The 12,628-nt window shown below is 37.9% G+C and overlaps 1 protein-coding gene across 2 annotated transcripts in view; it reads right to left on the bottom strand.

Annotated features, from left to right (window-relative positions):
* dlgap2a (discs, large homolog-associated protein 2a) overlaps nt 1-12,628 on the bottom strand; it is a 116,359-nt gene that overhangs the window by 9,691 nt on the left and 94,040 nt on the right. For both annotated transcript variants that reach the window (XM_084393143.1, XM_084393142.1), the window contains 3 exons: nt 8,021-8,080; nt 5,883-6,032; nt 4,323-4,561 (listed from right to left, as the gene is read on the bottom strand). In XM_084393143.1, the coding sequence (XP_084249269.1) occupies nt 4,323-4,561; nt 5,883-6,032; nt 8,021-8,080 (449 nt within the window). The remainder of the gene's footprint in view (nt 1-4,322; nt 4,562-5,882; nt 6,033-8,020; nt 8,081-12,628) is intronic.

Genomic DNA, 12,628 nt, shown 5'->3' with positions numbered 1-12,628 from the left:
TCAAATAAATGCTGTTCTTTAGAACTTTCTATTCATAAAATAATATGACTGTATCATTTTTTTCACAAAAAACGTTTAAGCAGCACAACTGTTTTCGACACTGATCATAAGAAATGTTTCTTAAGCACCAAATCAGCATATTAGAATGATTTCTGAAGGATCACGTGACACTGAAGCCTTGAGTAATTATTATGCTGAAAATTCAACTTGTTATTTTTAAATTGTAATATTTCACAATGTTATGATTTTTACTGTATTTTGACCAAATGCAGCCTTTGGTGAGCAGAAGAAACACTCTTACCAACCCCAAACGTTTGAGCAGTAGTATGTGTTATTGATTTTATTTTAAATAATTAAGCAGTTATTTCTAACAATTATCACTAAATGACAATTAAAATGATCTGTAGGCAGTTATAATACATTCTTGAGATGGCAAATACATTTAATTAGCTAAAAAGACATTCTGTAATAACTTGAATAACGAACTGAAGGTCAATCTTTCAGGTATATCAAAAAAAGATGTCTGTTGCTTAGAAGTGTCTGAGAACATCAGACCATCTGAAGAAAGTGTGACTCACACAAGCGCTGGAGAAGGACAGGAAGGGAAGGCTGACCTCACAATCAGAGAACAAGATGATTCACATCACAGATCAGACAAATCAGCTGTCCCTGATCTAACGGTCTGACCACTGGGAACGTCAAAAAGCAGGAAGGTTGAGCACAGGAATTCTGTTTGAGTGAGTCAGACTGTCAGGCATGAAAGAACGAGGGTCAGGGTATGAGGTTTCTTCAGACACAATTCACTCCATAGGGATTACGGCTAGGTGAGCAGTGTTTGATAATGTGTGAGGTAGAGCACACTGTGGTCTCGGTTGCTTCATAGATACAAAACTGTATTTTAGACTGCAGCACTCTGGAGTGTCACTTCATTCATTGTGTCACATTTAAACAAATCTCAAAACTGGTGTGGTAAAGGTGCAAAGGGTTGACAGTAACCAGGGGCTGTCAGTGTCAAAGTAAAAAAGGACAAAAAAAGCACCATAAATATTGTGATGTAGATCTGAGTGAAACGGCTTATCAAAAAAACAACAAAAAAACATCAGTTGTTGATTGGATGGAGGCAGTTGCTCCATGGGTTGACCCTGGAAGAGGTGTTAGGGAGGCCAGCAGGGGGTGCCGGGGACACTATACTGTACCAAGCACCGTCCTACGACATTAAACCCAGTTCCTGGCTCTCTGTGGTCATTAAAAATCCTATGGCACTTCTCGTAAAGAGTAGGGGTGAAACCCCGGTGTCCTGGCCAAGTATCCTGGCGTACTGGCGCTGTTGTTCTGCGGCTGCCGTCGCATCATCCAAGTGGATGCTACACACTGGTGGTGGTTGAGGAGAGAAACCCTCATTTGACTGGAAAACGCTTTGGGTGAACAGTAAAGTGCTATATAAGTGCACCATTCATTAAATAGTCAACTAGATGCCATTTTTGTCAGAATAAAACGGCCTAAAATGAATTAATATGTCGAAGACATTTGGACAAAATCTAAAGGCTATTTTCATCAAAAGTTAATGTACAAAAAAGCGATTTACTTTCGATGCTCCACCAAAAAGTAAGAGTAAATAATGGCTCAATTTTCATTATTGGGTGATATATATTCCTTTACTAAACGATAGGAATGAGTCAACGCAAAGTGAATTTTGAATAAATTGAATGATTTCCAGCTAGGAAGGAATGATTTCAAACTAGGAACCAGGAAATAGTGGATTATCATCAGTAGACTGGCCGGGGAAATGAGTTTCAGTCAGGCAGGATAAAAAAGGGAGATGACAACTGACGTCTGCTTGCTTTTCTTTTCCTGTAGATCTGACCACTTTCATGACACAATCCAACACAGCTCACAAACTACAACCCCCTCTGCATCTACCAGAAAGGATACACCAAAACTTTCTGAAAAATATTCACATAATATTGACGTTTAGTGTGGTATTTCTAAATTCTACACCAGTCTATCACGCGTCGTTCAACTAAACAGGTATCATACCCCAAAATCACACCACTGGTTGATCAAATTTTACTACGTCAAGTCAAAAGTGCCATAGAGACACTGTGTTTACAGTCTTCACAGAAATCAACTGATGAATGGCTTACTTAGATTTGTCTCCGTACATTAAGTTAGAATGTCAAATTACACACATCACATTCTCACTTATATGACGTGCAGTTTAATAGAGCATATTGAGCAGTGTACTCCCAACATAACCAGGATTCAAGTTTAAAGCGTGGCAAGTGCCATGTTTAATTAAAGATTGGTTTTGGAGAGAAAAAATGTGTAAATAAACCACGGGCTGGTCACTTTATTAGAAAAGGCAACATGATGCAATGATTAAATCCAGACGTATTAAATCAACTCAAATCAAAGACATGTAAACTAATAAAGTCAATCTGTTGTGACTCTCGAAATCTTTCAATCGCTTTTACCATAGTAGAAAATTTACCAACATAAGGTTTTAGTTTTGTAATTTAACTATTTTCATGGTGAGAAACTGCTAAAAAAATAACTATAAATGTACTTAGTTGTTCTCCAGAACTATGTGGGATATTCCTCAAATTAAGCTGGCAAACCAGCTGTTTTTGTAACAGATTTTGTTTCAATTGCCCTGTCTCAAATAGCACACTTCATGTGCACTTGCGGTCTTGTGAACTTACAATGGCCGTCGCTTATGCATGTACTTTAAGTCCACAAGACAGTAGGGTGTCCCGTTTGTCATTTCAGGTTTCAGAGGGGTGCTTTCGAGCGCTCCCTTTGCCAATATGCGCCTTCGATACGCACTTTTCCAGAGCCCGCGAAACCCGCAGACTTAGAAAGTGTGGACTCGAGGGCTTAGTGTTCCATTTGGGACAGGGCCATTGAACAACAGAGACTGGCTCATCTTGTGCAGTGAGTGACAGAGACTTGTGCGTTATATGCAAGGAAAACAGCTAAATAATTGCAGTCTGGCGGGCAAACATATTTTATTATAAAAATAATAATGCAAAATTCTGTTTCATGCTCGGTAATAAATATTTATGGCCTCAATTCACCCCCATTGGCAGATAATTGTGCTCCCTCTACGCATAACCTCTAGGGGGCAGTGTGGACAATGAATGGAGAGCAGATGCACCAAAAGGCTGAGGGAGGCAAACCCATTTAACATTATTAGGACATGATCTCAACACAGATATTCACAAGGCAAAGTCAGATAACTGCTGGCGAGAGACAGCAAGAGAGAAAGGGAGGGAGGACGAAAGAGATAGAGATGGGGAAATAGGGAGATTAAGGGAAGAAGAGAGAGGGAGAGCCCATTCACTGAAGCCTGAGTTGAATGTTAATTAATGGATTGCGGTATGATGACTCACAGGAAGCTATTTTTAGCATGACAACACAGACTGGGTTTGTATATACTTCAGTGTTTGGACTTCAAAATAACCTACATTGCTTTGGTTAGGTAAGATTCAGTTTGCATGAGTGCTTGTGGGTTACATTTATCATTAGTCAGCACATTCAAGAATATTTTGCTCACAACAGACAGACGGGAGCTCAAAACAGCAGAGAAGTGGTAAGAAAAGGCAGCTTTCTATTCAGACCAGTTAAAGCTGAAGTCACTGAGAAGAATTGCAAAAAAGAAACAAACAAAAAACAATGACTGTGTGCAGATAGGTTTTCCAAACACCCTCCATTTCCCATTGGTCAACAAAATGGGGAGCCCCGCGCCCAAAACTCATGCTATTGTTTAAGCCAATATTGCTGTTGTCGGGCTGAGAGAAATGTTTCAAGACCACCTATAGACTTCTCAATGAAATTAACCTATGAATGGCTTACCTGTGGTTGTCTGAATATTAAACAGGGAAAAGATCAAGCTTTTATAATGTATATAATATATAAACACTGTAAATATATATATATATGATATATATTTCACTCAAAAATGATAATTCCAATGAAAAATGAAAGTTCCAAACCTGTATGACTTGTCTACTCTACTCTACTACATATACACCGTGTCTACTCCGGACGTGAGCGGCACAATGCGACGGGACAAAAGACTATCGAACCCATTATAATCAGTGATGTTGTCTACACTGGATGCGACGCAGCGCAACAAATCCCCGACAGTAAACTGATGCCTCGTTCTATTTATGACGTACCCCAAGCACTCGCAATACTTCTCATAGGAAGGACAAATGGATTTGAAACAGTCGTGTCAGTTTTACTTTCTTCTGTGGAACACAAAAGAAGATATTTTGAAAATGTCTTCTTTTTTTTGATGCAGGATCTTCACACTTCACCTGTATTCCTATTGAAGACCTTGGTGTTTTTAGGTACTCTTCCGCCCTGGACACCAGCACAGCTTTATCACAGGTCATTACTGAGCTGTGGCTGTCTGTGGAGGGGTGTCTCTTTCCTGCCATCGCCATGGCAGCCGCTTCCATGGCAATAGTGACGGCCTTGGCGCTGTCCAGACTGTCAGTGGAGTTATAAAGTGCTCGACCCAAACTCAGACTCAACCCATCAGAACCCCAGAGGCCTGTGGGATAAGCATAAAGAGAGGATGGTGTTATTTTGAGGACATATAAAGAGACAGTGAGGTTGTGAATGATGCAATGTTCAGAATTAAAGGAAAATTCCTTAAAAATTAAAGAAATATATTAGTGAAAAAAAATTATACCTTTATTGCGTATCAACGTGATTTTAGTATGAAGGAAATCGCTTACTAGCCTTTACGTTAAATTTTACAACTTCGTTACCTGGACAACATAAAGGCTAAAAACCTAAAATTATAAGAACATTACAGCTCAAATTTTAATGTAAGTGCTTTTATTAAATGATAAAGCTTCACAGTTTCCCAAAATTTGCCTTTTTGCTTTATATATTACAAATGCCTCACTATAACCAACTATAGCCATGTTTGTTTGTTTGTTTGTTTTTAAAGCAAGGGGTGGGTGGAATTGTTTTGTGTGGTGATCAACATTACACCACAAATGCTGTCGATTGAGCTTAACTTGTATTTCTATCATGGCAACTCTCAGAGAGATTGGCATGGTAATGGTAATGGATATGGTAATGTTAATGTATTTGGTCTTGGCGGTATAGATCTGCCACACTGCTGCTGCTGCAGAGGAAGTACTGAGAAGTTGCTACTGCCAATACTTTCACAAACATGCTGCTGTGTGAGCATGTAAGACATGCAACATGTAACATACATGAAATAACCACCGCAGCAGATCTATACAGGTGGAGCTGGGGAAGGTGGAGGGTTTCTGAAAGCACGCTGCAGACTTGCAAACACTACCCGTATTTGAATGTTGAGCCGCAGCTCATTGGCCGCTGATGCAACAGCAACCAATCAGCTGCGCTATGTAGATAACGATGTGATCCCTACCAAATTAGTTAAGGACCTATCAGCCTGCGCCATCTAGAGTTTCATGCCAGGTTGGTATTAAACCTGGACGCTCCCTCATTGTTTGCATAGTCAGAAGTATGGTAAATGCATGTATTATTTAGTTGTTATAATACGGAGTTGTTATTGTAAACTAAAACTAAAACTATTAAAATTTGTATTCGGGTAACTGAAATAAAGCTAAAATTAAATATTAGATGAAAAACTTAAACTTAAAAAAAACCCATAAAAATAGAAATGCTGCCTTGGCAACAAAATTAAATAAATTTAAGTTGAAGTACTAAAATTACTAAAAATACAATTTAAAAAAATTAAAAGCTATATAAGATTTTTATTAAATGAATAGAAAAAACATAAAATCACACAACAAAATGACAAAAAATAAAAATTAAAGCTGATAATAAAATAAAAAAAAGCTAATAAATAATACTACAATAGCACTGTCCACCTCTGGCCAGCTGTCCCTCGTGGTAGGCATCCTGCGTGGACTCTGTGCTGCTCTGCGCTGTGATGGAGATGAGGGGTTTCGAGGTGGAACGAGGGGGCACGGGTGGAGGGGTCCTCTTATAGGTGGGTGTACTGGGTGTGTAGGTGACCGCTGTTAGAGGGAGAGGTTTAAAGTCAAATATCTCCTGTATATCAACATGATGGTACCAAATATTCAAGATCGGAGGTAGACCAAATGTAAAACTTTAAGAAACGGCCAACACCAAATTAATCGGCAACTATTCTGAATATTGAACATATTGTAGTACACAAATCTTTAGTGCTGATAAATGTGTCATAAATGAGCCTACTGACTTAATTATAGCTAGTTATATATATACATAATTATAACAAAAACTCCCTCTTCATTAATAAGGGAGAAAAACAGTGAGAAATGGCACTCTGATTACTCTTGTAAACAGACTGTGAACCCTGCCATGCGTTCTGAGCAAAAGGTTATCCACAAATCTTTTTCTGCTCTAATCCACACAGCTGGACCAGGCAGATAAATGAATCTTTGATTTGGATGTGTCCTCTAATTGAGTTAAGAGTTTCGAGGAGAAAATGAAATAAGCACAACCATTCAAAAGTTTGGGGTCAGTATGTTTTTGTTTTCCTTTCTTTTCTTTTTTTTTTTGAAAGAAATTGACAGAAAAGACATTTAAAATGTATTCATTAAAGAATCCTGAACAAAATGTATTAAACCCTGCTTAACCACGTCTCATCAAATCAGCCAGCTTTAAAAACTCACAGAAAGGTCGTGTGAACAACTGAATCAGAAAGACTGCTTGAATGAAAGAGAGATAAGGAGAGATTGAAAGAGAAAGATGGATCGTAACAAAGTGGTAGTGGAAGAGAGAGCGAGGGAGCGAGAGAGAGAGAGAGAGAGAGAGAGAGAGAGAGAGAGAGAGTTTGAAGGGCCGAGAATGAATGAGAAAGGAGGAGAAGGAGAGAGCGGAGTGATTCAGCAGCACTGGTACAAAAATAGATGTTACAGCCAAACAAATAACGCAACAGGGACTCATAACTCTCTCTGTGCTGCCTGTTTTATCAAATGAGCTAAGAGTGATGACACCGTGCTTTCATCGTTACGAAGAGAGAGGAAGAGAGGAAGGGGGAAATGAGAGAGAACGAGTTTGTGAGAGTGCTTCACACTGACTAAACTAGTGATTACAAGGTTGCAAAAGAACAGTGTTAAAGTTAGTGACACTCATCTTGTTTTAAGTTCGATGCACTCAAAAAAATCATTAGACAGCTGTAAATGGTGAAATTTAGGCAAGGGAGACCTGACCAATCACAATTCAGTATCCAAATAGATGTGAAGAAATTAAACCAATCACAATTCTGTATGCAAATACCACAGCGATATCACTGTCAGTTAGAATATGAATGCTGAACATTCTTATCAATAGTCTGTAGAGTGCAACAGTCGGGTCCCGGAAGTAAAAATTCCATAATTATAATTTTTTTGGACAGTGGATTTTTTGTTTTTGTTTTGAAGCCATCAGTCCGCAATAATTATTAATGATTCCTGGTGAAAAACTATATAACCCATGATCCTGCAAGAAAATCCACCAGACATTTTCCACCAATAAGAGAACTGAGACAAACAAATCTTGCCAAAATAATTCTTCATGGAAGTGTGTGGGAACACTCCCAAGAATTATTTTGACTAATTATTTTGGCACCGTGAATGGCATAGTCTATCTTTATGCTCCTAAACTACTAAAATATTTGTATAAACATTTATTGTTTCTTTACATAATCAACATCTTTAAATCAAAAGTTTTTATATTTATCCAAGGTTTTTACTTTGATTATATCATTCATAATAATTCATGGGATTATAAGTCTTTCCCTCATTAAAGACTTTTTTTTTTTTTGCTTCAAATTTACGTTTGTAATGCTGTGATTCACCTCTTAGCTGGTTAGTTTGGTTTGAGGCTTATAACTCTTAAACAAAGGCTGTTTTAAAATTCAGAATAGGCACAATGATATACAGTATTTAATTATGTTGATGCAGGTACTTGAACATGAACCCTATTGAAGGATGAATATGCTGAGTTAAAGCTATAATGTAAAGATGAGTGGTGTCTGTACCTGGTGGCTGTTGGGAAGGACGGTCCACGCTGCCTGAAGAAGGGAGATGGAACTGAATTCCTATAAGCAAACATACACATAAACCTTTTGAAGCCAGACCACACTCACACACAGACATACAGACACAAACATACAGTACATACATACATACATACAACATTTTGAGCTCAGTACACGTACATCAAAACTGAATTTTGCATCATGGGATTTGATTTAAACAGAGGTAGTTTACAGTTAGAAAATTAGAAATTAATAACAAAACACCTGATGAAAAGTGATCATCTTTTGAATAATAATAATAATAAAAAAAATCTTCCACTGTGTATTTAAGAGACCACATACATCAGACCCAAAACCACTAAAAAACCAAACTAAAAAAACAAGTCACTTCAACCTAAACTAAACATCTCATGAAAACTGCATGAGTTCAGTGTTGCTTCCAGAACCTTCTGATCACTTGTTCTTTTGTGTAATGTCACATTGAATTATTTGCAATGACATCTAAAGTGTTGCTGCTTGTGGTAATTTGATCAGCTATAAACTTGTCTACCTGTAGGGCCTTTATTATAGGAAATTAATATTATAATTACATCAGATCAAGTAGTATAATAAAGCTTACAAACAAAAGGATGCGTACATGTGAGAACTGAGCAGAGAGAGGTACTGTAGCTTACAACAAAGTGTTTAAAAACACCCCTGGTTCAGAGTCCACTATGCAACGGCCTAAAACAATTGATGTTCTGATGTAAAAGTTCTTGTTTTATTATTTAATGAAATTAATAACATTCACTTAGTTACAGATCATCATGATTGCAGACATTTAAGTTGATCTCAGAAAAACCAACAATCAGCTGACAGAAGTGAAGATACAGAGAGATAAAGAGGCTCGTTTTCACATGGTTTTTCAGGCTTCAAGATGTCTGTGGTTAATATTCGAAACCTTAAAGTCCAGGTGGTTTCATTCTGAAATTTTGAAGCCATTAAGAAAGAGGAAAAAAAAAATCACAGTGGCACAACAATATTGAGGCTGGGTGGTTAAAAGCCCACATTCATGAGCCAGACAAGGCACACAATGCACAAGCAGCCAATGAAATGTGCAGTACCAGGAAACCCCTCAAAGAAACACTGCTTTTACTACACTTAAATGACCCATAAGGCTCTGTCAGGTATTTCCAACCCACTGAAAAGACTTGCAATGACTTAATATAGTGGGGATGGGACCAATGAGCATCTTAATGTGTTTATTTGTTTTGCTACAGTCAGTTTTGTCCTGCACTTTAAGCACCTGTGGGTCTGTTCTAGATATGTATGTAAAACCCACTTTTATTACTTAAGAAATAGCTCTCCAGCACAGCAGAGGGCAATGTGTGGACAATGCTTAAAATAAGGCCTGAGAGCTCCGGTATGAATAAAGGAAGACCTGTTAGCAATGGCTAAATCCCAATACGCATGCTAATTGTATGATATAGTATATAAGATAAAGATTAGTGTCCACTGAATCACAAAATTGCATACTATTTCTAGTGAATGTTCAAAATATGCATCTGCCTGTGCTTTGTAGGTTAATATTTCCCACAACCTCTTGCGCTACACAAGAAAATCGTGGTCGCCATTTGTAATGACTCTTTGATGCTGTATTAAGACCATTTTATGACCATACTGTATACATAGTTGTGGTATGCGAACTGGGAATTAGCCAAGATTTCCATTCTAACATTGAATATTTACAGATTAAAGATATGTTGCCAAATTTAATTTGTAGGGAAACACATTTAAAGTCTTTATAAGCTTTTAAAACCACCCAATATTTGCACTGTTCTCAAAACTCACTGTAAATGTCTGTCAGTTGGCTGGCTGACTAACAATAAAGCAGAGAGCCCTGAAAATCCAGGCTTTAAATAAATAAACAAGCAAATAAATCTAAACATAATTAGATGCATTAGCTACAACCACTTGATTAAAAAATACTTTTCTCTACTACTAATAATGTAAAACTGCAATCTCAACTACATTAACTACTTCAAGAACTACTTCAGTTTTAGTATGACTCTGTCATACTGATCAGATGTAAACTGTTGCTAATAATTAGAATGCTAATAATTTATCACTGTATCCGGTTTCAAAATTTCCTCTGATTGTCAGATACAAGGTCATTGCATTACATTTGTCGATACAAACCAAATCTTAATTGTTAGAGATTGCCTTTTGTATTTTCTTTAGTACCCTGATATTCCCTCGCATACATGTACATAATATTCTTAATAATACAAACAAGACTGCTGATTTGACATTAATAGCTTCAGTCACCATATCGGCACAAATAAACTGGCATCTTGTTTTAAAGATGGGGAGCTCTCATAGCAGTTAATGAGAGCTGCGTGTGTCATGTTATTCATATTTGCAGGAAAGATCACTGGATACAATGGGCTGTACAATTAAAATAATACACGGAATCACTGGGAAATATATTATATGTGGAAATAATAAGGATGCACAGTATTTTGTTTCTCATTTATAATAATAGGTGTGGATTTGCAAGATTAGCATCGATTTGTAAGATAATTAATTTTGTTTAAAAGGTTACAACTAACTGTACAAGTATACCAGTTACCTCAAAGTGCGTGTTTATACCACAGGTATGCAATTTTGTGGTCTGCAGATCTATATCCCATTTTTACACATCCCATGTTCATGTAATCCCAGCAGATTAACAGAGCGTCAAACATCAGTAACCAAATTCCTTAAATGTAATTCACCTTAAGAAATATCCATTTAATATTAATATCTGATATATTTCCACATATTATGAATATGCCCAGAAAGAGAATCCAAAAATATCACATTCAACATGTCCTATTTCCCACCAGACCTCTGTAAGATTTGAGCAAAAACAAAGAAAAGAAAGAAAAGAAACAGTACTCACTTTCACAGAGTTTCGTAACATAGACGTTGTATCTTTGAAAATTTCACAGTAGGCTACTAATCTGTCCTCCACTTTAACAGTGAGACTTTGGCTCTGAAGACATTGAGTAAAATGGAATAAAGGATGCCATCATTCACACCAGAGAAACAACCACTATATTACATTCAGAGAAAAAAAAGATTATTAAAATCCTTAAGATGTATACAAGCGATATGCAGTTGTTTCAGGTCTTTGGTCGACATCCACTTTATACTCTGTTTTGTTCCATCTGAAAAAGTATTCTCCCTACCCCCCATCCTCTCAGAGCATGACCAAGGAACAAATTTCTGGTTTAACCGGGACCAGTTCATACAGAGATTTATTTTACAGTTTACTCTGTATTTCTAAAGTTCATTGGAGAGAGAGTCTTGACTGGAAATCTTCGTTCTCTGCCAAAAAACAATCACAGTATTTACTAAAATACATTTCAGTCTCTGTAAAGCCAGAGAGTGTCCCTGGAGAGGAGTGAAGTTCAAGGTGACTCACCAGTTTTGCAGTATAAATAGGTGCTGAATATCTGAAGTACACTAATGCAGTCCCACTGCTGTCATCAGACATATTTTAGCTACAACCCCCCTCATGACTTCATCCATGCCTTAATTGTAACAATGTCTTATCCCTTCTACTTTTTCCCTTTTAACACTCTCTACTTCGCATTCTCTCTTATATAATCACACACACACATTGGGGGAGACAGACCTGTAAACATCTTGCTACATAACCTAACAGTCTTACATTCTGTCTATAAATATTATATATGATTTTCTATTGCACACCCCGTGTAGCTCCATGCACTTTTTGGTGAGCTCAGAGTGACAGTGACATATAAGACATCACTGAATTGTTTGAGTATTTCTTGTGGTAAATTTCCATACTGGCACTCCGTGACATTGGCTGCCGTCCACGTGCTTTCCGCTGCCATCGAATCCATAGGAAATCCCTACCGGATAGTGAATGAGAAGGGCTGCTTATGGCTGCTGTTCCCTTTGGTGACCCATTATCACTTGTTTCGCTCTTAGATACGTCTAAAGCTGACTGGAGCTCCAACAGGGATAAATTGAAGGGGTGCACAGTCGCTGGGTCTATGGTAGCAAGTCCAGGTGGATTCAGCTCATGTGACGTTGGTTCATCCATGCTAGTGACTTCGGGATCAAACGTATCTGACTCAACTGAGCACAGAACGGCAGAGTAGAGAGTCTCAGACTCCAGGTGAGCTGATTCCACAGTGTCTGGATGTATTGGGAAATGTATCATCGGGTAAGGAGAATCTACATTCTGGCCTTCTTCTTCTTCAGAGTAGGACTCTGGGATGTTAATGGCACTACCTTCTTCAGCAAAAACCATAAATGTTTCCTTTTTGGACCACAAAACAAGAGCCTGAGTGTCTAGTTCATGTGCAGCTGGCTTTTGACAAGTAGGAAAATGAGGTTCAGGACTTGTTGGGTTTGATATGTCAGACTCTGTTCGGGATTCAGGCTCTGGAGTGGCAGGTTGGAGATAAATGGTGTCCAGTAGTTCTGGAAAGGGTGGTTCTTGTTCTGTAGACTCACAGGAATATTCATAGACAGTTTCTGGGGTTGGAGGATTTGGCAGAGCCAGATCTACAGGACCTGGGCTTTGAGAGCCAGAAACATTGAGCTCAAGAG

The sequence above is a fragment of the Rutilus rutilus genome (genome assembly GCF_951802725.1).
Source record: "Rutilus rutilus genome assembly, chromosome: 21".
NCBI classification, from domain to species: domain Eukaryota; kingdom Metazoa; phylum Chordata; class Actinopteri; order Cypriniformes; family Leuciscidae; genus Rutilus; species Rutilus rutilus.
This window is presented reverse-complemented; position numbering and strand designations above follow the sequence as displayed.